This window comes from Passer montanus, unplaced genomic scaffold (genome assembly GCF_014805655.1).
Source record: "Passer montanus isolate IOZ18808 unplaced genomic scaffold, ASM1480565v1 scaffold9, whole genome shotgun sequence".
NCBI classification, from domain to species: domain Eukaryota; kingdom Metazoa; phylum Chordata; class Aves; order Passeriformes; family Passeridae; genus Passer; species Passer montanus.
In genome coordinates this window covers 8,286,107-8,311,337 of record NW_024374367.1, presented here as the reverse complement: position 1 = coordinate 8,311,337, position 25,231 = coordinate 8,286,107, and the positions used below count along the sequence as shown (strand labels likewise).

The window sequence follows — 25,231 nt, the reverse complement described above, 5'->3', positions numbered from 1 at the left end:
CGGCCGGGAGAGGAGGGAGGAGGCAGCGCAGGCTGGACAGAAGGCGTCGGACACAGGCACACACAGTTTAGGGCTTTATTTGCAGGCGCGCCCGCACTAAAGGCACCTGCAGAGTGGACGGGACTCCCGGGCTCGGCGACCTGCGGGGCGGCGGGGCAGGACCGGCCCCCGGTCCCGCCAGTGGTCCCTAGCAGGTGGCGTAAGCGTTGGCCCTCTCCCGGATCTCCTGCAACAGCCCGGTGACCTGCTGCTCCAGAGCCTGCAGCCGTGTCACCTTTGCCGCCATCGTCCGTTCATTGGCCCCAAAGCGCTGCTCCAGGTCTGCGGGACGGGCAACAGGGTCACAGTGCAGCTTCCCACCGTGTCCCGTGTCACCGCAGGGACACCCGGTGGAACAGGCCCAGGGGTCACAGGGAGGTGTATGGGGAGGTGGCAGGAAATGTACCCCACCGTGTGCTCCCTCTCACCTTCCAGCTTTCTTTTGCTGTTGCTGGCCTTATCCAGGAGGTCTTGGACCTCTGCCATCAGCTGTGACACGCGCTGCAGGGTCCCACCAGACACCCTGTCCAGTATGCCCACCCTGTTCTTCAGCACCACGTAACGCTGCGTTACTTGGGCCAGGTCCTGGCGGCACAAGGGCATGGCGAGGCTGAGCACCTGCAGCACCCAGTACCTGCCTGGCGCCATGCATAACCAGGCAGGGATGGCTCTCACCTGGCTCAGCGTCCCCGAGGTGGTGGTGGCACGCTGTGCCCCATCCTTGGCTTGCTGGGCCGTGTGGTGAGCACCCTGGCCCTGCTCCTGCAGGGTGGCGATGCGCCGTGCCAGCTCCTGCAGCCGCCTCTGCGCCTGCGACTCCTTCCTGTCCAGCACCTGCAGCCTGCGCTCCGCCTGGCAGGTATGGACACAGGCTGCAGCAGGCACAGCACCGCCTCGCTGCCAGCCCCACTGCCCTGGCACCTGCCACACCTGGCAGGTATGGACACAGGCTGCAGGCACAGCACCGCCTCGCTGCCAGCCCCACTGCCCTGGCACCTGCCACACCTGGCAGGTATGGGCACAGGCTGCAGGCACAGCACCGCCTTGCTGCCAGCCCCACTGCCCTGGCACCTGCCCACTGCCAGCCACGTTTCCCCAGCGCCAGCCTCCCTACCCATAATGTGCCCAAGGCATCAGTCTTGCTCTCCACAGCACTGATCCCATCACTCCCAGTGGTACCAGCTCCGCTCCCCGACCCCGTGCTCCTCACCTCCTTGGCTCTGTTCTCAGCCACCTGGATGGCATCCCTGGCCCTCTGCAGGGTGCTCCCTGCTGTCATCGCCTGTGTCCGCGCCACCTCCAGTGCCTGCTGTGTCCCCACCAGCTCGTCCCTTATGCCTTCTGCTCGCTCCCTGCAGCAGCACAGGCAGCTCCAGCCCCTGCCTGCCACTGCAGCAGGACTGACCCTGTCCCCTGCCTGCCCCAGCATGCCCCCACCACTTGCCTGGCCTCCTGTCCCTGTGCCAGCAGATCCCGTGCCACAGCCAGCCCCTCTGCTGTGCTGTTGAGAACTGCGTCCACCCCCTCCAGCTGGCTGATGCTGTCCCGCATCTCCAGCAGCAGCTCCTGGATCTGTCCAGGGCTGCTGGGCAGGGAGATGTTCAGCACCTGCCGGGCCACCAGCTCGATGCTGCCTGGGTCAGCTCCCTCCTCTGCAGGGACAGGGGAGCAGGGCGGGCTCAGGGTGGGCTCGCTGAGTCCTGCCATGCCCGTGTGCCCACCCAGGGCCGTCACTACCTGCCAGGAAGGCCTTGATTCGGCGGATGAAGTCCCGCAGCTGGGCCGTTGCCTTCTCCGCACGGCTGCGGGCGGCCTGAGAGCGCCCCAGCGCCTCCTCTGCCCTGCTGCGTGCCCCCCGTGCCAGCTCCTGCACCTCCTGCATCTGAGGGACACCCGGCTGAGCAGGGGGACAGGGCAGCCCCGGGAGGAGGCATTTGGGGTGAGCAGGGAGTGAGAGAGCAGATGTGAGCCTGCAAAGGAACATGCAAGGGGGGTGCAAGGGGACAGAGGGTACAGCAGTGGCCCAAGGGGGCACAAAGGGCATCTCTGAATGGCCATAGGAGACACACACAGAGCTAACATGCTTGGGGGCATGGAAAGGGAAAAAACAGGACATAGAAGAGGGTCATGTAAAGTGGCATGGAAAGGGCACAAACAGGACATGCAAAGGAGACACAAGGGGACCCCAGAAAGTGCCATGGAGCAACCACCCCTACCTTCTGTGCCACAACACCCAGCTGCCCTAATGCCACCTCCAGCTGCTGTGAGGCATTATGAGCACTGCTGAGGGCTCGAGCTGAGACAGGCAGTGCCCCTGCACACCCAGTGCCACCGCAGTGCCTTGTCCCCGCGCTGTCTCGGCACAAGGCTCCTCCGCAAGACGCGTGCTTGCAGCTCCGGTCTCCGGGTGCCCCACAAATCTGTGATGATGCCAAAGGCAGAAATGGCAGCTCAACACTGCATGGCGGGTGATGCCCACGCCACTTCTGCCCGCCCCACTCTCACCTTCTCATTGATCCTGGCAATGCTGAGTCCCATCACCCGTTTCTGTGTCTCCCGCAAGGATTTCCGGGCTGCGGCCGTGCCACGGCGGAAAGTGTCGCCCCGCTGCTGCAGCGCCCGCTCGGCCGCCCGCTGCGTCATCTGCGCCCTGCTGAGCTCGCCAGCTGTGCCATTGGCCACCACCTCCGCCTGCCGCGAGGCCTCCGTCGATGCCAGGATGCTGCGGTAGGACTCTGCGGGTGCAGGCGTCAGGCTTTGGCCAGGATGGCTGCCACCGAGCCCAAACCTTGCTGGTGGCTCTTACCGCTGAATCCGGCTGCCGCCACAGTGCCGAGGAGGATCTGCAGGTGAGAGGTGGTTCGGTTGAGACCTCCCAGCTCGCGGCTCAGCTCAGCTAGCCGGTCATGGTGCTGCGCATCCGCCTGCGCCAGCCGGTCTAGATGTTGCTCCAACTGTTGGAGGTGCTTCCAGAAGTTGTCCAGCTCCATCCTTTGGGTCGGAGGATGGCTTCAAAATTTTGGTGGGGGACAAGACAGGGGTCCCTGCACCCCAGCCCTGCATGCACACTTGCCTGGTGCCATCCAGCTGCCTGGGCAGTCCATCGAGGAGGGGACCACGAGGGCTGTCCCCCTCTCCCAGCAGCTGTTCCACGTGCCCCAGAGCCTCCTCCAGCTCCCGCAGGCGACGGGGGCTGAGTGGGAGTGCGGAGCCCCCCTCCCTCAGTGCCTGCACCTGTGCCCCAAGGCGCTGCAGCCCTTCCCGCAGGCTGCCCACGGCCAGGTCCCAGCGCCCAAAGCAAGGGTGGCAGGGCGAGCAGTGGGGGAAGGGCTCCTGGTAGCCCCGCTGGCAGCGGTCGCAGCGCAGCCCCCCGAATCCCCGCCGGCAGCGGCACTGCCCGTTGTCCTGCTGGCACTGCGGGCTCTCGGCACCCAGCGGCTCACACTCACAGGCTGCAGAGACAGTTGGCGGTGTGTCCCAGCCTTCCCAGACTGCCACCATGTCCCAGCATCCCACCATATTCCCCTGTGTCTCCAAAATCCAATTTATTCCCAGCACCTTCTATTGTCCCCACACTTCCACCAAGTGCTGGGTCCCCAGAGTCCTGCATGTCCCCAGACACAGACCATGTTCTCAGTGTTCCACCACATCCCCAGCATCCCACCGTTTCCCCAAGGTCCACCATGCCCACAGCATCCCACCATGTTCCCAAGATCTCCCGAGTCCCTTGTGCCCCCAGTGTCCCACTGTCTCCTTTGTGTCCCATGTTCAGAGTCTCCCACATGTCCCCAGGGCCCCCATTTCCCTAGAGTCTCACCAGGCACCCAGAGTCCCCCTGTATCCCCCGTTCCCAGAGTCCCTGCTCTCCCAGTCCCTGGGATGTGCTCCCACCTCGGCACTCCTGCTCAGGGTCTCCCCAGTGGTGCTCCTGGCACTGGGAACAGACACGGCCCCCGAAGCCAGGCCGGCACTGGCACTGCCCTGTCACCTGCAGTGACAGTGCCATGTTCACTGTGCAGCTCGCTGGGCCCCAGGAGGGCAGTGGAGCCATACCAGGGTGCCAGGGGACTCACTGTGTCACAGGCAGGGTGCAGGGCGTGCGTGGGGTGGCAGTCACAAGGCTCACAGCCCCTTGGCCCCCCCAGGTTCCAGAAGTGGGGTGCGCAGCGATCACAGCTCTTGCCCACGACGTTGGGCCGGCAGGCACAGGCTCCTGTGCCACGGTCACAATCGCAGGTGCCATCGGTGCAGTGGGAGGCCAGAGTACCCCGTGGGTCACAGCCACAGCCTGCCGGAGGGTGGGTGGACAGTGGGGCTCAGCCCGTACCCGCTGCCTGGGCAGTGTGCTGCTGCAGCCAGCACCCCAAATCTGCCTGACCCCAGTGCCCCCAGTCTGCCTGGCCTCAAACCCCTGCCCAGCCCCAACACCCCTGATCCAAACACCCCCACCAACCCCGATCCCTGTCCCCTGCCCAGCCCCAACACAGTCCCATGCCCCTTCTAACGCTTCTAAACTTCTCCTGGCCCTGAACCTTAGCCTCGCAACACCCCAAAATTCTCCCTGACCCAACCCCAATCACGCCACACCCAAACACAGCCCCACACCCCATCCTTGCCTTGAGCTCTTGCATCACTTCAAGCCCCCATCCCAAGCCCCCGTGCAGCCCCAGCCCCGCGGACCCCGCCCCGCTCACGCCGGCAGCTGCGCTGCAGGGCATTGCCGTAGTAGCCCGGCTGACACTGGGCACAGCGTGGCCCAGCGGTGTGGTACAGGCAGCGCAGGCACTGTCCCGTGCGGGGGTCGCAGCCCTCTGGGTCGCTGGTGTCGATGTTGTTGTTGCACTGGCAGGGTCGGCACTCCCCCCCCTCAATCTCCGGAGCCCCGAAGTAGCCAGGGGAGCAGCGGTCACAGCGGGGCCCTGCAGAGAGGGGGGCTGTGGGTGCTGGGGTCCCGCAGCCCCAGTGCCGGGGGTCCCTGCTGCCCTGAGCCCGCTCTGCCCCTCACCCGCGTATCCGGGGGCGCAGAGGCAGACGATGTGGTGTGTCTCATCGTCCGCGTGGCAGGCGCTGCCGTGGTAATGCCGAGTGCCAGGGTAGCCGGGGCAGGGGCAGGGCCGGCACTGCTGCCCCGAGCCCAGCACAGGGTTCCCATAGTAACCGTCCTGGCACCTGAAAGGACGAGGGGGGACCCAGTGGGTCTCTCCGATCCATCATATACCATCCCACCATCCCATCCCATTCCATCGTATCCCATACCATCATATCTCACCCTGTCCTAACCGATTGTATCCATCCCATTCCATCTCAATCCCATCCCATCCCATCCCATCCCATTCCATCCCATCCCATCCCACACCATGCCATCCCATCCTATTCTATCTACCCCATCCCATCATATCTACGCCAGCCCATCCCAACCCACCCCACCATTCCATCATATCCCATACCATCACATCTCATCCTGTCCCACTCCACTGTACCAGCCCCATTCCACGCCATGCCATGCCATCGCCTCCTCTGGGAGCGGGCTCACCTCTCGCAGTGCCGCCCGCTCGTGTGGTCACGGCAGCGCAGGCAGGTGCCCGTGCGGGGGTCGCACTCCTCGGCATGCCCGTTGCACTGGCAGGGCCGGCAGGCAGGGAAGCCCCAGTGGCCGGGCTGGCACTGGTCACACTGCCGGCCCACGGTGCCGGGCTGGCACCGGCACTGCCCGCTCACCTTGTCGCACAGCTGGGACACCGAGCCCTCGGGGGAGCAGCTGCAGGCTGCGGGGCGGCACAACTCGGGTCAGGCACATGGGTGCAGGGACACAGGGATGGACAGACAGACAGACAGACAGGGAGGGGACCAGCACCCAGAACAAGCTCACTCCATGGGCTGTGGTACAGAAGGGCTCATGTGGACACATAAGTCCACAAGAGCGTGGGTAGACAGACAGATGAGAGAGTGCAGGACAGCACAATGCTCACATCCACATGGGACTCATGTGGATGGATAGATGGATAACTGTGACTGAACCCATGGGCTGCAGGACAGCAAGGCTCAGATGGACACATGCACAGACAGATGAACAGACAGACAAGTGAACAGAGCAGTGAAGAGGGCGCTGATGGCTGGACAGACAGACAGGAAAAACCGCAATTCCTGGCAGACAAAGATCCCAGTACTCACGGCTGCATCCCAGGGGCCCAAAGCCGAAGCTGCCCGGGGCGCAGTGGTCGCAGCGTCGGCCAGTGACGTGGGGCTTGCACTCACACTGCCCGCCTTGCACCTGGCACTCGCTGCTGCGGGAGCCCTGTGGGTCGCACTGGCAGGCTGCGGGAGCAGGACCAGCATGGGGCCAGGGCTGCCTTGTCTGCACCTGCCCACACCTGCCCACACCCTGCCACTGCTCTCCTGCCCACCATGCCATGGACACGGCCATATCCTGACCCACTGCCCCAGCAGGGCTCCACCCCTGCCCACCCCTGGGTCCCATCCCTGCAGCTCCCCACTCACGCAGCGCCCCGCCGTGCATCAGAGCTGACACGCTGCACACCAGGCGGGCACAGGCCTCGGCCAGGGGATGAGGGGGGGCCATGCGAAACACCTCCAGGCACTGGTACCGCTCCAGCTCCTCCTGGCGCGCTGCTGCCTCTGCCCCGTGGAACCCTGGCAGCTCTGACACCCGTGGCAGCAGCACCAGCTGGGGGAAGGGAAGAGGAGATGGGGCAGGGGGGGCATTGCCAGCCTCCACTGTGGGACCTTCCACTAGGCTGGATCCATGTGCTCCAGGACAGTCCCAGTGCTGCTGGGGCCAACTGCCCCAGCTCCATCAACAGCCCCAGCTCCACTGACATCCCCAACCCCACTGATATTCCCATATAAATTGCCATTCCCAGAAGCTTCCTTAATCCCCTTCCACGCTGACAACCCTATGCCAGCCCCAACTCTACCTAAATCCCCAGTCTCATTGATATCCCCTTCCCCTTCAACATCTACTTCCCCATTCCCATCCCCATCCTCATCTCATCCCCATCTCATCCCATCCTGATCCCACATACATCCCCAGAGGAGGGTCACTTCCCACTCCAGCCTCTGGTTCCCTGTCCACCCCTGCTCAGCCTCAGGCACAAGGTGCAGTGGGACCCCTCTCACCGAGTCAATGAGGATGAAGGCACCAGGGTGGCGCTGGGTGACACCGGCCCGCTGAAGCCGCATGGTCACCTCATAAGGGGTGCTGGGCTCGAAGCAGAAGGGCCGGGACAGCAGCACGTACCTGAACAGAGTCAGCTGTCGCATGGGCACGGCAGGGCCATGGAGACAGCAAAAGGACAGCAGCAGGACCCAACCACCTCCCTCGTTCCCATCCCCAGCCCACCGCAGCCCATCCCACGGCACCTCTGGCTGTGGGGCAGGCTCTGGCGGTACATCTGCTCGGAGGGCAGCAGGTTCCCACAGCGAGAGCTGGTGGGCAGCACCCGGGAGCTGACGCTGACCACGGCCTCCCAGTCCTCGGCTGACTGCGGCGACAGGCAGGGCAGTGTCAGGGCTGTGCTGTGCCCCACACGCCGTGGCTGTGGCCGTGGCTGTGGCTGTGCTCACCTCGGGCTCATAGCGCAGCAGCAGCTCGTAGTCCATGGCGTAGGGCACGTTGTCCACGCGGAAGGTCAGGCCAGCCCCGTCCCGCACGCGGGCGAACCCCAGGCCTGTCCACGTCACCATGCGCCCGGCGCTGTCCCGCACCACCTCCTCCACATCCAGCTGGGCAGGGCACCGGCACAGTTTGGCCCTGGCTCTACCCCCGGCCACTTCTGCCCTGCAGTGCCTCACTGTGCCCTCTCCTACCAGCTCACCTTGGGGGGCTGCTGGCGGCTGCGGCGCGGGGGGACGGGGGGCTGGGGAGCACGGGGGGGGCTGCGCTGACGCCGTGAGCGTCCCTTCCGCCCCGCCGGCTCCCTGGTGTCATAGTCCAGGCAGTCCTGGGGCACCTCCGCCCGAATGGCACCCTGCAGGGATGGGGTCAGGGGACGGTGGCCATGCACAGGGACAGCCGTGCGCAAGGATAGCCATGCACAGGGCATGGTAACAGCCACAGGCAGGACAGGGTGACAGCCATGCACAGAGCACAGCGGCAGCTATGCATGGAGCATGGTGCACAGTCACAGCCATGCACAAGCACAGTGACCCCCAGGGAGACTCACCGGGAGCTGAGGGTGGCTGTGGCCATGGCCGGTGGCCTGCTCGGCCTCATAGGTGTAGTAGTCGAGGGGGGCACAGAAGAAGCCGGGTTGCACCTGGTCACACTGCCGCCCCATGATGTGGGGACGGCAGGGACATGCCCCATCCTCCATGGAGCACCTGGGGGGTGACCATCCTGTCCTTTCATCTGTCCTTCTGTCTGTGTCTTCATCCATCCCTACTTCCATCTCTGTCCCCATCCCTCCACCTCTGAGGATAGAGATCCCTCTCTTTCTCCTTCCAACCCAGCCCCCATATCTCCCCAGCCTTGTCCCCATCCCTCCCTCCCCCATGTGTGACTCCCAGCCCTGTCCCCACTCTCGCCCCACCCCTGCCCCTGCGGGTGCTGTGCTGGCCCCACCGGTTGTTGTAGGCTCCCCCGAAGTCGCAGGCGCAGGGCCGGCAGCCCCCCAGGTCGTAGCTCAGACCCCAGAACTCGGGCTGCAGTGAGGAGGGGACATGTAGGGCAGGTGTGGGGCCAACCCAGCCCTGTGGGTTGCCATGGGGATGGGGACAGTCAGTCCCACGGGCTGGGGCACTCACCACACACTGGCTGCAGGAGCGCCCAGCCACGAAGCGTTTGCAGTAGCAGTCCCCACTGATGGGGTCACACGGGGAGCTGCCTGCCACCGTACCCCGTGGGTCACACCTGCATGCTGCCCCCACACACGCACATGTGAGGGGGTGCCAGTGGGACTACAGCCCACGTGCTTCTTGGCCCTCCTTCCCCATCCTAAATCCATCCATCTTCATCCCTTCCATCCCCATCCCTCCATCACCATGCCTCCATCCATTCTCATAGAACTATGCCATATCCTTCCATCCTACATCCTTCCATCTCCGTCCCTCTGTCCCAGATCTTTCCATCCTCATCCCTCCATCACCATACCTCCACCTCCATCCCTCCATCCTCATCCATCCCATCCCCATTCCTCCAATTTCATCCCTTCATCCCTACCCCTCCATCACCCCCCATCCCCATCCCTTCTCCCACTCCATCCCTGGCTCCCAGCTCACGCTGACAGCCCTGTGGGTCGTCATGGCTGAGGCCATAGGCGCCGTGGCGGCAGCGGTCGCAGCGGGGACCAGCCACGTTCTCCTTGCAGCGGCACTGCCCCGCAATCATGCCCAGTGCCACGTCCGTGTGCCCATCACAGGCACCTCCGTCCAGCGAGCCTGCTGGGTCACAGTCACACGCTGCCAGGAGAGAGGATCATCACTAGCTCTGGCTGTTGGCACCAGGAGCTGTGAGGCTGGGGCAGCAGCGGGATCCATAGGGCTGGGACAAGCTGTGGGGCTGGGGTCCCAGGACACTCACGGGCACAGGCAGTGGGGGACCGGATGTCGGAGCGAGGGTGCCGGTAGTAGAAGGGCTTGCAGAGGTGACAGCGACGGCCCATGGTGTTGTGCTGGCAGTCATCACACACAGCCCCACTGGTGTTCCCCGTGGCCAGGAACACGGCCATGTCAAAGTGGCACCGCCGTGAGTGCTCGTTGCAGTCACAGCCTGCAGGGACAGCACCGTGGCATGGCATGTGGCACCACAGCCCACACCTGCCAGGCAGCACCCCGAGTGCCAAACCTCCCCTGCCTGGGCTCTCCTTGCTCTGACATGCACTACCACAATCCCAAACCTCCCCAAAGTACAGCCCTGGCACCCCAAAACCCCTGGCACAGCACAGCCTGGCAGCCCTGGCACTCACGGCGACAGGCGTTGGTGCTGGAGCCCTCGGCTGGGCGCCAGGGCAGGTCTTGGTAGAAATCCTCGCAGCGCTCGCAGTTCAGCCCCTGCGTGTGGTGCTCGCAGACACAGCGCCCGTGGATCTGCGGGGAGCACCCAGCTCAGTGGGGCTGCCAGGTCCCACGGGCACCGTGCCGTGCTGGTGGGCGCGTGTGCCTCACCATGCCGGGGACAGAGGGTGTCGGGGCACCCGGTGCTGGGGCACAGTGGGCAGCGTGGCCGTGGCAGAAGCAGCTCCCGCGCAGCACCAGCTCATCCACAGCGTAGTAGTACTTGTGCAGCACCTCCCGCCGTGAGTCCAGCAGGTTGTCCCCCAGCGTGTGCAGCTTGGTGAGGTTCACCCGCAGGTTGGTGACACGAAGCAGGTCTGGGGGTGTGTCACTGTTAGCAGCTGCCCGACGCCAGCCAGCCCTGCATCCCCCACACCCCCGGCAACACACCCTGTATGGCTGGGCTGTAGGGATCTGCTACGGGGATGGAGGGGTCCAGCACCTTGAAGATGACCTGTGAGAAGGAAGGAAGGAAGGGGTGATCCCATTCCAGCCCGACCCCTGGCCCTGCTCTGCACCACCCCATCCCCACGCACCTCCCCATGGCTGGACGGCTCGATCTCAGAGTAGCGCTGGTCACACAGCACCTCATCCACAAGCCCCAGGGCGTGGCTGGGGATTCCCGGGAAGAGCTTGGAGCAGTTGTAGGCGAAGTAGCGGTACACTTTCCAGGTGCGCCCAAAGTCGGCTGAGCGCTCCACCAGCATGGCCGCGGGGCGGAAGGTCTGCAGGACACCCAGACGGGATGGGGGCCAGACCCACAGCCCCTCCAGATCCATCCTGCCCCATCCCATTCCATCCCATCCCAGGCATCCATGTGCCGGCACCCACTTTAAACTTCATGATCAGGTGGGTGAAGTGGAACTCGCCCTCCAGGTCCAGGCGGATGCTGACATGCTCCACACCTGGGAGACAGAGACAGAGATGGCTGAGGCTGGGGAAGACCCCCATGGCCATGCAGCCCCACAGCACATGCATATGGGGCAACCCCACTGCCACCCTGACCTCACCATTCTCCGACTGCCACCAGGTCCGTTTGTCATGGGGGCTGCTCAGGTAAATGACATTCTCGATGCGGTGGCTCTCAGGCAGGGACGGGTCACGTGAGTCACAGGTGAAACATTTCTCTGAGTCCTGTGCCAGGGAGCGGCACCATCAGGGACGGGTGACTGGAAGCTGCACCAGTGCCTGGCTGTGTGGGTCTGTGCTGGAGCTGCTGTGGGGCTGGGTGGGCTCACCTGGAGGTGGCTGACGATGCAGTACTCCTGGGGCCCGTCCAGCCCACAGGTGGAGGTGGCACTCAGGCGGGTGGCTCGCCCCACCAGCAGGTTCCCAGTGGCTGGGTAGCAGCTGCCTCGGGCACAGCCGTGGCTCAGGTCAGGTTCCTGCCAGTCCCCTGCCACCAGTCCCCCAACTGCAGAGAGCATGAGGGCACAGGCTGGGGGCTGCGCTGGGGCACCTGGGCACCCCCTGCTTCCCCGTGCACCCACCCCACCCCCAACCATCCCATCCCGTCCCATCCCTGCATCCCGACCCACTGATGCAGCATGAAGCTCCATGATCCGGAAAGGTGCTGGCAGCAGCGCCGCAGCCTCGTGACCAGGGGCAGGGAGCAGGGTGAGCGGGGGGCTGGGCTGCCCGTGCTCCTGGGGGCCCGGGCAGCCCCAGGGTGCCGAGAAGTGCCGCGGGGAGTCAGGAGCCAGGTCAGGCGCTCGCTAATCCCGGCAGGGCTTAGTGCAGCCTGGATTCCCCGCTGGGCTTTGTGGCAGTCAGGCTATGGGCACTGCCAGGCAGGGAGCATCGTCACTGCCGCCATCTCTGCTGACCAGCACCCTCCACCCACACTGGGGTCCCTGAACCACCACAGCTCCCAGCACTGTGGGTATGCAGGGTGCCCCCAAGGCCAATGCTTACCCAGGAGGAAAGCAAGCACCAAGAGGTCCATGGGCAGCCACGGGATCTGCCTGGTGGAACACGGAGATGGCACTGCGATAGGGCGCAGGGTATGGCATGGGGTGCAGGGCAGCTTGTGCCTGTCCTCTCCTGGCTCTAGCACGACTGTGCAGTCCAGGATCCACCCCCCACACTGGCATGATGGTGCTTTCCAGGGACAACACGAGGAATCAGGGTCATTTAAGGCATGTGGGTCTGAAAGTCCTCCAGAACAACATGCAGTGTCCACCTGAGCAGCCCTGGGGGACTGTCACACACACATCCAGGCACACAGCCATGCTATGCCCCACCAGAGCTGGCACAAACTGTGGCATGCCCCATCCTGCCTGGCTCTGAATGGATCTATCCTTTTGAGAGTCACTAGTGTCCCTGGGGGGTACCAGCACCGGGCCAGGGCCAGCTTGGGAGGGGAGCCAGGAACTCCGGAGCCGGCTGGGCAAGGGCATCCCTGGCTCTGGCCAGGGTCCCACTGTTAAATTTAGGTTGGAGCTGTCTTTTGTGTTTCCTTCTCTCCCGGTACTTCCCGCTCCCAGCCTCACAAGTGCTGGATCAAAGCCTGGTCCCGGCTCTGCCCAAACACATCTTTCCTGTCCCCCGCACGGAGCCAGCCCAGGGCAAGGGGGCTCGGGGCGGCGGGGGGAGCCGCGATCCGTTCTGGCACCCGCCCCGCTCGAAGCCATGCCGGGCCGATGGGCAAGGTGGTGCAGAGCCACGTGCTGGCACGAGGGTCCCCGAGCCCCGCGAACCCCCTGTACCTGGCGTCCTGCGGCGTCCGGCGGGCCCAAGGCCAGGGGCGAGGGCGGCGTGGGACCCGCTGGCCCTGGGCTGGGCGCGCAGAAATGAGCTAGGGCAAGGGCAGCGATGGGATGGCGGCTGGTGGCCCCCCTTCCCCGGGTACGATTCTTATTCAAATGGGCTGCCCGCTGAAAGGGACGGCGGTCTCCAGGCTACGGGAATGTCACTGCCGATTCCTTCTGCCTGGAGGCCCCCGCCGCCCGCCCGCCCGCGGAGGCCAGCCCGGCCAGGCGTCGGCAGCCCGGGCACGCCCCGGCCCCCGGGCGGCACGGTGGGCCCCGCCGGCCAACAAAAGGGCGCCTCGTGGGCTGGCGAGCCGGAGGCACCGCGTTCCCCGGGCTCCCGGCACGGCGCGGCAGGAACGTGCCTGCCGCCGGCAGCGAGGCGGGATGGGCGCCTGGTGCTCCGGGAACCGGCGGGGGCAGATTCACAGGGGTCACTGCATCATTCTTTGTCCCAGGTGGGGATGGCCCATAGCGAAGGCACCTGCACGCCTAGGCTGTAGGGTGGAGCCGTGCAGGGCATCGGCTCCACCAGGAACTCAGCCGGGCACGGCGACGATGCTGCCGGATGGGAACGTCCCTCCCAAGGTACCTGTCCCTCCCCACCGCTACAGCTCCCTGGGCAAAGTCCGGCACACGTCAGCCACAGAGAGCGCATGGCAGGGGTGGGGGTACCCAGCCTGTCACTGCCAAGGGTCCCCACAGCTCCTTCCTGGTGTGCTGCCTCATGCCCGTTGCCAGCACCCAGCCCGTGCCATGGGGCTGTGCCGTGTGCCAAGGGCTGTGCCATGCCCCCGAGCTGTGCCGTGCCCAGATCTGCCCACGGCGCACCGGCTCCTACCTGTGCCCGTGGGAGCCTGGGGTGCCGGGCAGGCTGGTGGCCCGGGTGGGCTGCGGAGTGGAGGCCCGCTGGGCTCGGGCTGGGCTCGGGCTGGGCTCAGCTGCTGTTCCTGGAGGAGGGCGGCCGGTGCCTGTCTCCTCCTCCGGCAGCCGTGCCAGGCGAGGGGAGGGACCTGCCCGCGCCGAGCTTTAGCCAAGGTGAGGCAGAGGAAGGTACAGGCTGGCGGTGGCCCACGTGCGACAGACACAGCAGTGTCCTGTGCCTAGGCTGGCCGGGAGAAGGCACAGCATTCCCACAGGGCTGCTGTGCCCGGCTGTGCAGCACGTGGGGCTGCTGAGACAGGCAGCCCGGCTGGGACTCGCCCCGCACGGCACGGGCCCGTCTGTGCCTCTCCAGGGCACCTCTCTAGCAGCAGCAGCAGAAGCCCTGCACTGCACTGCCCCGGTACCCGTGCCAGATGGATCCTGTTGGTGCCCAGCGCTGGCACTGTGGGCACTGCCATGCCCCACTCACCCTGTGCTGGTCGGTGCTGTGTGGGATCCTCTGGACTGGCCGGGCTGGGTGCTGAGCCAGCAGCCCTGGAGCCCTGCAGGGAGCAGGGCTGTGCACCAGGGCCGGGCTCCACAGAGACCTCACTGTCATGCAGGGATAGTGCCTTTTATTAGCCAAGGCCGAGGGCAAAGGAAGGAAAAGGAGCCGTGTGTTCTCCACGCCAAGGCCACGCTCTGGCCACCCGCCGCCAAGCAAGGTCATGGGCAGACAAAGGAGCAGCTCTCAGCCATAGGGATGCCAAAACCCGTGCCCCCAGGGACACCCTGAGACAGCCAGATGCTGTGCTCAGTGCACTACCAGCTCCCCATAGCCATGCACGGCACTCGGCAGCCCGGAGAGGGTCCAGCAGTGCAGGCTGGTGGTCAGGCACCACTGCTACCCTCTGGGCCGGGAGAGCTGGCAGGAGCTGACAAGAGCCATTAGTACTGGCCAGCGTGTCTGTGTCACGGGATCTCGCCAAGCAAAACTCATCTACTCCGAGGAGATCCAGAGAGGCCTGATACAGGCAACTGTAACAGGAGCTGTGGCCTTGAAAAGCGATCAGTAAAGTGGGAGGGAGGGATTCTCTGTGGGATGTTAGGGACGAGAGAGGTATCCCAGCCCATGTCCAGGCACCTCCCTGAAGGCTGCTCTGACTTCCCAAGGCAAGCTGCAGTCCCTTCCTCTGCCCCAGAGCTGAACGCGTGGGGGTGGCCCGGCTCTGCCCGGGAGATTGGCCTGTCCGGGGGCAGCTCCACTGGCGGAGATCTGCCAGCAGCTCTGCCCTCCATCACCAGCCCATAGCCTCGCTCCCCCAGCACCTTTCAGCAGTGCTGTTTCAACGCTGCCGAGCATCCCCCGCTCCCTCGGCTGCCCACAGCCTCGCTCCCCCAGCACCTTTCAGCAGTGCTCAGGGCACTCCTGCAGCAGCACAGAGGCCCTCTCTCCCTCCCCATCCTGGGCAGAGCCCCTGAGCTCCAGGGGCAGCCTCTCACGCCTGGCCAGCCCTGCTTGGACCGACTTCCGTGCACGCAGCAGGCAGCCAATACTTTCCCGAACATCCTTAATGAGCAGAGAATTATTTAACCACTTCCCTTCTCGAGGAACAAGCTCCAGCACGGCACCGGAGCTGCTGTCTGCCCAGGGCCACGGTCCCAGCAGCATTAGTGCTGGGTCAGTGCACCGACGGCCCTGCAGCACAAACTGCATCCAGATCGCAAACCGTGAACAATGGTGCTCCTGTTGAATTAGCTGGGCACAGGGTCCCCGCTGCAGAGTGGGCACATTCAGAGGGAAGCCAGAGGGTGGGCAGGCAGGCTGGGGCTGGCAGAGCACCTGCCAGCACAGTGCCACCCTGAATGTTTCTAGGAATTAACCAGGAATGCGGATTTATCCCAGTTTGTCACCGGGGTATTTCCCACCCCAAACCAGGCAATCCTTAATGGAGTTTTAGTAATGCCAAACTTCCCTGGGAGAACTGGGGAGAAGAGCTGGGGGTGTGGTCTGCAGCTGAGCGTGCCCCATGCAGCAGCTGGGCACACAGGAGACACCATTCCATGGAGCTGGCACAGGGCTGGGAGCAGGAGACAGGGAGGAGCAGGCTGTCATAGCCCAAAGAAAAGCTGGACACATTGGGTGGTTCTGAGCACCATTTTACTGAAGGGCTGGACACCTGCTAGGACTTCATAACAAAAAGTTCACTTCATTTAAGAAAAAAGACAGTCTGGTTTTTGTCCCATTCCCTTCCAAAGAGTGGAATAATACTAACGCTGTCTTTTCACTAAGCAATGCCATTCCAAAATATACAACACTGAATGTGGAACAGCCCAGCTTCATATTAACATTAAATATTATTAGAACTTCAGAAACATTCTACACAAACAAATGAAATGGTAAAAAGTTCACTCAAGAACAAGATGGTCATTTGTAAAATCATGATACAAAGTTTGTCACTCGCCCTCCCGCGGGTTGCAGTTGCTGCTCCCCAGCCACTGCTCGGGATGCCCAAACACCAAGGAATGCCACAGAGGAGCCCGTGGTGCTGGTCTCAGCTGGAGCAGGTTGGTCGTGCTGTGGTGTGGAGATGCCTCTCATGGAGATGCTGCCTGGCAGAGTGGCACAAGTGCTGGGCAGTGCCCACCCAGAGCCCCTGTGTCACTCAGAGCAGCGGCCGTGCCTCTGCTCAGGAAATGCTCCTCCTCAGCTCAGGAGCGCTGCACCAGGACCCAGGAGGAGAGAGGGCACCACAAGGTGCCTTCCCCACCATGAACAAACACTGAATCTCGTTTTGTCCCAGCCCTGGCATGGGCAGTGTGGCAGAGCAAGGGCAGCAGGGGAGGTATTTCTGGGGGTAGCTTTGCAGCACCTTCTCTTTCAAAACAGCACCATGTGCCTGTATCTGTGGGAATCACCAGATACTCACAGGGGCTGCCTGTAGCCACAGGAACACAGGAATGGAAAGGGCTAATTAAGACAATAAGGAGAGAGTCCCAGATGATAATAAGGCCTTTAAGGGACTCCCTGGGGAAGGTATTTTGGAGGCCACATGAGCTGTGCCAGATTGTGAGACCAGTGAAGGATGGGAATGAAGGGTAGGAGGGGTGCCTGCTCCAAAAGGACTCCCACTCACCTGTGGCACCAGTGTCCATGTACTGCTGCCAGGCAGGGTAGAGGAAGCTCTGTGGCTGGGCAGGGATGGAGGGAAGACAGTGATGTGGAAAGCCACAGCCTTGGCTCCTCTGTTTGCACATCTCCTGCAGCAGGCACAGAAGCAGCAGCCTGCTGGCTGTCCAGGTGCTGCTGGCATCTTTAGCTTTCCCAGCTTCTCACTTTTCCACCAGCCTTCCTCAGTGCTCCTAAGGGAACGGTCTGCCCACAGCACCACAGCTTTGGAGGCAGCTGCTGGCCAACCTGCAAGTTCCAGCAGTGTCACAACTATAGACAAGCTCTATTCCACACTCAGGGATGACCTGGTGACAAAGGCTGGCCTCTAATGTCTTCTGGGACAAGATTCCTCTGAGGTACTGGCACCTTCCCAACAGCACCCAGCTCCAGGCAGAACAGGCAAAACCCAAGCATGGTGCTCTCTAGCAGAGTTCAGAATGTGAGGGCTCAGGAGCATCCTGCCCTGCTGTGCTCTCCACAGGTTGTGCCAGCCCACCAAGCTGGCAAAGCTGAGGGCTGCAGCATTGTCAGGAAGGTGCCAGCTATCCCAAAACTGCTGTCCTCTCTGTGGGCCACCTCAGCTCCTGCAAGGCCATCCCCATCTGAAAACAGGAGCAAAGAGGCCAGTGCCCTTTTGAAGACTAAAAAAGAAACTCTAACTTCCACACAAACCAACCAGCCTGGCTGAGCAGCCGGTCAGCTCAGCACTGACCCTGCCAACCATGGCCAAAAAAAGGATCCTCCCACCAAAACCTCCCTTCCTACCTGGGAAGCTGCCCAGCTCGAGTCACTGCCCAGCTGGAGCTGAGAGACAAACCTGCTCTCCATACCCAGGGATCCCTTGAGCCATGGCCAAAGGCCCAGCTTCTAGACAGGGCAGGGAACTTGGATCCAAAGGGGAAGAACTGCTGGGCTGGCTGAACCCCCCACATGCTGGCAAGTTCTGGCCATGAACACAGACAATTAAAAGGACACAAACTCTGTGCTCAATTCCAAAACCCAGAGCCTCCAGCCCCTCTGGCCACAGCTGGAGCTGGGGTGGAGGAATGCTCCTGGTGTATCAGGGGGCCTGGAGGACAGGCTGCAAACCATGGGCAGCTGTGGAGCAGGATCCTGGAGCCACACGTGCAGCATCACCCATCTGTGCTCTTCTGCTGCCGATTCCCCTGGCATGTTCTTAGCTGGCAACTGGCTGAGCTCCATGCAAGGAAGCACCAGGCAATGGGGGGATCTCAGCCCACTAACCCCAGCCCTGTTAGTATGAACTGGTCTGAGAGCTGCCCAGTGAGGTGAGTACTCCAGGGAGCACACCTCCTCCACACACTGAAACACCACTCCTGGGCTGCCAAGCAGGAGTAACAAAATAATCCCTTCTTATTTTGCAAAAAAAAAAGTGCTTAAGAAACCCTGTACAAGGATTGCTACAGCATCTGGCTCATAGGGGATGCAAATATTTTAGAAGCAGCAGCAACATGCTACATGGCTTGCAGGGAAGAGGCTGAGGAGAAACTTCTACAGCCATAAGCAGTGGCAGATGGTGAAATCTGATCACAGTGGACATGAGCTGCAGAACATTTCTACCAATTAACATTGTGATTTCAACTGGTATCTGATGTCAGCTTCCCCTTCAGCTGCCTGCTGGACAAGCTGCTCTCCCCATGGACCTTGCTGACGGACATCTGAAGCATGCAGGAAGCTCAAGGACCTTGTCTGGTGGAGGGGAAGCATAAACTGCTTCTTGGCAGCTGAATAAAAGGAGAAATTATTTCCAAAAAATCAGTTGGAAGAACAGCCCTTTGACCGCTAGCCGAATCATTTCTAGAAGTGACAGTGGCACAAATCCATGCGTTAAAAGCATTCCTAAGAGAGCCTCCAAAGCTCCCAGCTGTCACAGTGCCCAGAACAACACAGGCCAGGTTAGGCACTTGGATGAATTCAAAGTGACTAATACAGAAACAGGTCTGAACAAGGTGCATACCACATGCTCAGCAGAGACCACAGCGCTCTGGGCAATGCATTTCTTTGTGCCTGCCAGTTACTGTTGCACAGATCCCTGGAAACGTTACTCAGCTGCCACAGAATAACCCAGGATGGAAGGGACCTGTGGGGGAGACCTCTGGTTAGATCAGGTCTTAGGCAGCTCTGGTTTGATCAAACCCTTCATCTACCCTAAACATCCACACAGAGCCCCTCTGCAGCCTCATGCACATCAGTGTTACATGCCCAGGACATCAGGAGCATCCACACCTGGGCAGAGCTGAAGGACGGGGGAGCCAACCCATGCCAGACTGAGGCACCCCTCTGCAGTTGCTGGCACCAGCACAGAGGCTGTAAAGCCTCTCCATAACAACCTGCAACCCCTTCAGTCAAGTTCCTGAAGCACCTGCAAGAGGAAGAAGAGACAACAGGAGGGCAGAGAATGGTGGTCAGCACTGCCCTGTCGCTCAGAGCCCTGTGTCTGTTAGAGATGTGCAGGAGAGCTGACAGAGAGGGGACTGGTGATGAGCAAGTCCCTGAGCACACAGCTACGGAGTGCTCACTTCCCTGGCAGCAGTCTCAGTGACACAGAGGCATTTCCAAAGCTTGTGGAGCAGAACACCTTTTGCTGGTGGCCTGGGAAGGACACAGGGCAAAGTGTCATCACCAAGCAGGCACAGAACTCAGCTCAGTGCTGGGAAAGGCACATTCAGCCTTAGTGCTGAATGCTGTGCTGGATGTGTTAAACAACAATACAAGTCAAGTCCTGACTGGCAGAGACCCAAGCTGTGAAAGACAAGAGTGAAGAGGCAGGCAGCAGTACAGCTGAGAGAAGACACACAGTGATGAGGAGGGATGTGGCCTGGTAAGTTGGCCTCAGGTGCTCAGCTTCCCACTCAGGCTGGAGGAAAAGCGGCTTCGACCTGGATTCAGCCTTGTTGATGCACTCTGTTTTTCCCAGCGGAGGCCAAGTGCTCAGCTGGGATGCCTGTGCTGCATAAGGAGACTCCAAAGACAGCTCTCAGTGCCCTTATAAGGGTCTGGGAACGGGGGAAGCTGCTGAGCAGCCTGACAGCAATACCACAGGCAGGAGTTCAGAGCCCTCCTCGGGAAACAGCCCAAAAGAGAAACACCAGTGCAGGACTTCAAGACCTGGCATTTGAGAGCGTGGGAATGAGAAAGGTCTGAAGGAGTGGGAACAAAAGGGACAAAGCAATTTTTGGCCAGTTGACAGTGATGGAGAGCCCCTGTTCATCCAGCACCAGGTCAGGACAGGGAACACTCTGCCAGAGCAATTTAAAACACAGAAGCAGAAGAAAATATTTCCTCCTCCTTGGCAGCCAAGCAGCGGCATTCACAGGTCAGTCTCAAACACTGCAAGTCATGATCTCTGACAGCAACTCAGAACCCAAGTGTGGGGTTCAGGGCTTGCAATCATTCCCTGAATCATAAAATCACAGAAGGGTTTGGATAGGAAGTGATCTTAAAGATCATCTTGTTCCAACCAACCTGCCATGGGCAGGGACACTTTACACTAGACCAGCTTGCTTAGTGAAAGTGAACCTCCACCCTGCTCTGTGTGGGTAAGAGGAGAACCCAGATGCACCTCAGAACACTCAACTCTCCTGCCTTCTCACCCCATCATGAACCTCCTCTCTTCTCTCCATACCAGTCTTCCTTCCTGTGCTGGGTATCAGACACTGACCCCTTTTATAAACCACTGAAATCCAACCAGGTGCTTTGGGGGCAGGGCTCAAATATAAGGATCTGGGACTTCCCTAGGGAGCTCATCCCTTCAGCCAATGCCCACAGAGATTACTAGGTCAGACAACTGGTGTTTTGAGCTGGTGAGAGAATGAGTGGATTACACCACTGCTGCAGAGATCTGAGCACACAGGGATATACAGAGCCAGGCCCATACCCAGCCCAATGCCTCCTCCTTTCCCCAGGACACCAGGTTGTCCCTTCCAGGTGGCAGCAGCAGCACTAACTGCTCCAACGAGGTGTTTCTCCTGGGATTCACAGATCCCTCCCTGTGGAGTGCAGAGAGCACAGGGCCGTGTTCTGATCCAACAGCGTGTCCCCGGTGCAGGGAGGTGACAGCAGCTGTCTGCAGCGGTTCTGCAGTGCCTCCTAGGGATGGCAGAGCCTGCACTCCTTCCACACGGAGCTCTCACACCTGCCACACACCTTCTCACAACATCCCTGATAGCACAGCAAGGCTGCCACCCACCCCATGATGCCCATCTCCCCTCCTACTGCTTCATCCCCACAAACCAGAAAGCGACTCTCTGTGTTTTAGTGTTGGTGTATGTCCTCCCAAATTTTTCACTTTTCTGCTTTAACTCAGGCTCAAGTATCCCACTGAGCTGTGGGACTGGCAGGATGTAGCTCATGCATTCAAACACAGCGTGAGTCTCTGTCGTGGTTTAACTCCAGCCAAAACCAACAGCCTTCTCTCCCGGCACCTGGAATCTGCTCCTGGAACACCCAGCAACAGCGACGCAGTTACACGGGGGGCAGGACACCACACAGTTCATGCTAACAGTTCAAGCCCTTTGGCTCTAACAGTCACAGCTCTTGATCCATGGCTGCATCTGGGGTATAGGAGAGCAGAGTAATGCTGGGTGCTGAGGAGGAATCCTCTCCGGAGGCAAATCCCTACCATGTGTTCAAAACTTCTGCTACCCACAGAGGAGGTGCCTAAAGATGTCAGACAGACTTGCAGCCCTGGGACACTCCCCCACTGTTATGCAGAGGTTATACCAAAAACGGGATTAAAACTACCAGCTGGTAATTCTCCAAATTATTTAGTGGCTACACCACTGCTGCCTCCGAGCTGCTCAAGGGAGCCCAGGACAGACTCTCACAACACTGAACCACAAAGCAATTCTGGCACCTTTCAACAAAAGGCTAGCTGAAGGGAAGGAGGAACAAAAGCTATCAAACCCAATCCCAAAGGGATGGAGGAGGTGCATCTTCCCACAGTTCCTGGGCCATATGCACATATATGGATATATAGATATATAGATAATAAAGTTATAAAATTTGATCAAAATAAAACCAGTAAATGTACAGCTTGAAAAAGAGCAATATCACAGTGCATCAATGTCATGAGAAAGTCCTGTGTTGTCCCCTGCACAAGAGCACAGCCTGCCACGTTCAGGGGAGCATGGTGAGAAGTGAGCTCTCCAGCCCGCCCAGCTCGCTGCTGGCCAGAGTCACCGTCCCACACTCCCAAACAGGGGGCTGGATTTCTGCAGCCAGTTCTGCACAGCAGTAGCAGACAGGCAGAACAGCACGAGAGTGGGCTGCTCTGTCTGCAGGTTAGTGGGCATACTGGCACCAGAGACAGAGTCACTCCTAAGCCTCTCTGCGCTCTGGTGCCAGACTTGTATTTACTTACAAAAAAAAAAGTGACAAAGTGAAGAAATTCAGGGGACGCTATGAGAATGGGACAAGGGCTGAATTTGGATCACAGGGGACAGGTTGACCCTAAGAATCTTCTGTGCTCTCCTCCTCACTTCATCATCAGAAGAAGAGTTCCCCACCTTGATGGTCCTGAATTTCAGCAGGTTCAAAGCACTCTGAGCCAGTCGAGTTTTCTTTCGGACAGGAATGGTATTTGCTTTTTTCCTCTGTGGTGCTTCTTTTGCCTCTGTAGCTCTTCTCTTCTTCTGCCCAGCGCCCTCCTGGCAAGTGCTGCTGTCCTTCCACTCTGTTTTTCCCACCAGAACTTCCTTATCTTTGATTTTCAAGGTCTTGGGCTGTGGTGCTGTGGTGCAGTCCTGGGATGAGCTGCCTGCGACTCTCCCATTGAGAACTCCAGAGGCTTTGCAGGCGTTGCTCTCCTGCAGCACTCCACCCTTTGGTCCCCTCAGAAGCTTTAAAGCACGGCTGGCAGAACTGGGTGCTTTCTTAACCAAACGCTTGTACCCCTTGCCTTTGGTTATTTTAGTACTCTTGCCTGAAGAAAACTGCCTTGATGAATTTGAAGTCTTGAGGAGTTTAAGGTCTGAGGGAGAGATCCCAAGACGCCCCTGCGTGCACTTGGACTCCAAACAGGACGTTGCAGTTTTCAGTGGCACCAGGGCTTCCAGAACCACTGACAGTCTCATAGCTGGATACACATCAGGATACATGCTTGTAGGGAAGCCCACTGTCGCTGCCTTGGATGTGCCAGATCCTGTCTGCTTCAAGGAGCTCAAGAGGAGATTTCTGGAATCCCCTTTGGAGACTGGCTGACTGGAGACTTTCAAAGAGCTCACTGCAGTGCTGGTGGGCAAAGGGGCCACTTTTGCCAGCGAGTTCCTGGCTGGACTCTGAGTGGGCTGAGCGGTGCTGGCGCAGCTGCGCTGCGTGTTTCCGTCCGTCTGGCTCGGAGTGACTGCCGTGCACGAGCTGTACCCATACACATCCTTGCTCCTCAGGATCGTGGGCTGGTAGCCCTCCTCCTTCAGGCCTTGGATGAAGGCCACCAGCTGGGTCTCCGTGTCCGAAAGATCCTTGGACATCGGGTTGAAGACTCGGAGGGCTTCCTCCAGCACCTTCTGTCCTGCAGAGGAAATTCTTGACCAGGAATGGACAGCTTTTTCTTCCTCATTGTTCACTGCAATATTCATGGCATTAGGCAAGCACGTGCTTCAAAAAGGTCCAAATTACTGGAAAAACAACCCTTGACACCTCAAAAGGAGAAAGAAGACAGTTAGCTTACAGCAACTGAAATTATCCAAGTTTTTAATATGAGACCTGAAGCCATTAAGCCCAGGCGTGGCTGGTCACAAACACTGGGTCAGATTCTGGGCTCAACCCAACATAGAAGCATCACCAAGAAAAACCTGTCACTCATCTATCTCTGAAACAAAACTAAAACATCTCTCACAAAAATATCCTCCAACCTAAACAAAGACTTCAGGAAATCCTATCCAAACCACCCCAAGATGAAGGACTCCAATGATTAACTCAGCAAAATCAGCAGCTCCTTTCCAGTTTGACTTTGAGTTTGACCCATCCCAGCTTTGGATAACCAGATCTCATTTTCCCTGGGAAAATCTGAACCCTCATTGAACCCCCTCCCTGCGTACACACCTCAGCCACCACCACTGAGCCATCTCAATACTGAGAAATGCCTGACTTCAACTGCATCCCAGCACCACCGTTATTTTCTCAGCTTCTTAACTGATGCTGCTCAAAAACTGATTCTGAGCCCCTTGCCAAAGCTGCAGTTTCCTCCTGGAGACCTGGCAGCAGGGCTGGAGGCTGTTCCAGTTGTGCTTCACTGGTGCTGAATGCTGTGGCAAGGCAGCACTGCTCCTTGCTGTTCTCTTGTTTGAACCACGGTCCACAACTTGCTGTCACAGCAAACTGGTGTTGATCCAAGGACACTGGCTGCCAAGTGGGGAGGAAGCAGGAAATTCAAGCAGGGCGGTATGAAGGAAACACACATCACCAGGGCCAAGGGTACAAAGGCCTGAGGGACAACACTGGGATCACACTCAGGGCACTGTGCAGCTGCCTGCCCGGCATAAAAGCATCAATTATTGCTTTCAATAAAAAATAGGCACTAAAGGGCACTCCAGGCAGGACCTGAAGGGCAGTGCTTCAAGAGAACTCTGATCCTGGTGGCCTCACAGCTCCACAGCTGGATGCTAGACCGACAAGGCAAAAAATCTTTAGCTTTATTGATACCTCACAAAATAATATTAATGAAGATTCAGTTAAAAACCCTGATCAGGGAAATGGAGGAGGTGTCAGAGACAGTTTTGGGGAGGGCAGTGCACAGGCAAGAAAGCTGTGATGGAGAAGTGAGTGCCTGAGCAGCAGAACAAGGAACCTCTGGTGTCCCATGTTCCCCAGCAGTCTGGTCTCAGGAGCAGAGCCCGTGCTGCCGCCAGCTGCACACGCAGGGAACAGACCCAAGGCAAGAGCAGCCACAGGAGGGAAAGCACAGGTCAGTGGGGGAGTAAGAACCTCCACATGACAGACTAATCTCAGTCAAGTGCTCTGCAGACGTCATGGCCAAAGAGGGATTTGGAGGAGGATAATGCAGCGTTCAGAGGCAGGCGGGGGATCTCCCACGAAGGAGGGCAGGCAGGGAAGTGATCCCAGAGCCCCAGCCAGCTGTGAGAGTCACCACCTCCGGAGAGACCAAGCAGTGCCAGGCACAGGGAAGCCAGAGAGGGTGGAATGTTAATTTTGATGTGGTGAGGCAGAGACCAGCGAAGAAGCACAAGTAACAACATGTGCTCAACAGGATGGAAAATGGATCATCTTCAGGCTGCAGCAAGCCCAGGAGCAGCTGGGACATCTACGGGGTGTTCTGGCTGTGACATTCCATGGGAACAGGACTTTCCAACATCCAACCCCTTGGTGCGTTGCCAGCTGTACTGGAGGAAAGCCGGCCACGAGCAGACAGCCC

The 25,231-nt window shown here is 60.1% G+C and overlaps 1 protein-coding gene across 5 annotated transcripts; it reads right to left on the bottom strand.

Moving 5' to 3' along the window:
* Positions 1–61: 61 nt before the first annotated feature.
* Positions 62–25,180, bottom strand: LOC120514142 (laminin subunit beta-2-like). 5 transcript variants are annotated; one of them, XM_039734312.1, is made up of 36 exons: positions 23,902–25,180; positions 22,365–23,496; positions 11,965–12,014; positions 11,289–11,400; positions 11,061–11,184; positions 10,882–10,955; positions 10,587–10,775; positions 10,441–10,504; positions 10,162–10,367; positions 9,963–10,083; positions 9,578–9,766; positions 9,277–9,456; positions 8,803–8,915; positions 8,621–8,700; positions 8,223–8,379; positions 7,875–8,027; positions 7,624–7,782; positions 7,420–7,541; positions 7,177–7,297; positions 6,538–6,724; positions 6,211–6,354; positions 5,573–5,804; positions 5,045–5,208; positions 4,734–4,958; positions 4,113–4,327; positions 3,931–4,027; positions 3,113–3,491; positions 2,846–3,030; positions 2,545–2,774; positions 2,256–2,459; positions 1,777–1,921; positions 1,484–1,691; positions 1,250–1,391; positions 715–891; positions 468–624; positions 62–321 (listed from the first exon to the last, which is right to left on the bottom strand). In XM_039734312.1, the coding sequence occupies exons 2-36, from the start codon at positions 23,433–23,435 to the stop codon at positions 188–190; spliced, it is 6,510 nt and encodes a 2,169-aa protein (XP_039590246.1). In that variant the 5' UTR covers positions 23,436–23,496; positions 23,902–25,180; the 3' UTR covers positions 62–187. The 5 variants fall into 5 exon arrangements, with proteins under 5 accessions (XP_039590246.1, XP_039590249.1, XP_039590247.1 ...); XM_039734315.1 differs by lacking the exon at positions 23,902–25,180 and having other exon boundaries at positions 11,289–11,464; positions 22,365–22,452; XM_039734313.1 differs by lacking the exons at positions 22,365–23,496; positions 23,902–25,180 and adding an exon at positions 14,155–14,466.
* Positions 25,181–25,231: the final 51 nt, after the last annotated feature.

Excerpts from the sequence above, each read along its gene's own strand:
- LOC120514142 (XM_039734312.1), bottom strand. The coding sequence starts at position 23,435 with ATGAATATTGCAGTGAACAATGAGGAAGAAAAAGCTGTCCATTCCTGG. Across the intron at positions 10,084-10,161 it reads CACCCTCTGTCCCCGGCATG|ATCCACGGGCGCTGTGTCTG; the intron begins GTGAGGCACACG and ends TGCTCCCCGCAG. Across the intron at positions 3,492-3,930 it reads CCCTGAGCAGGAGTGCCGAG|CCTGTGAGTGTGAGCCGCTG; the intron begins GTGGGAGCACAT and ends CTGTCTCTGCAG.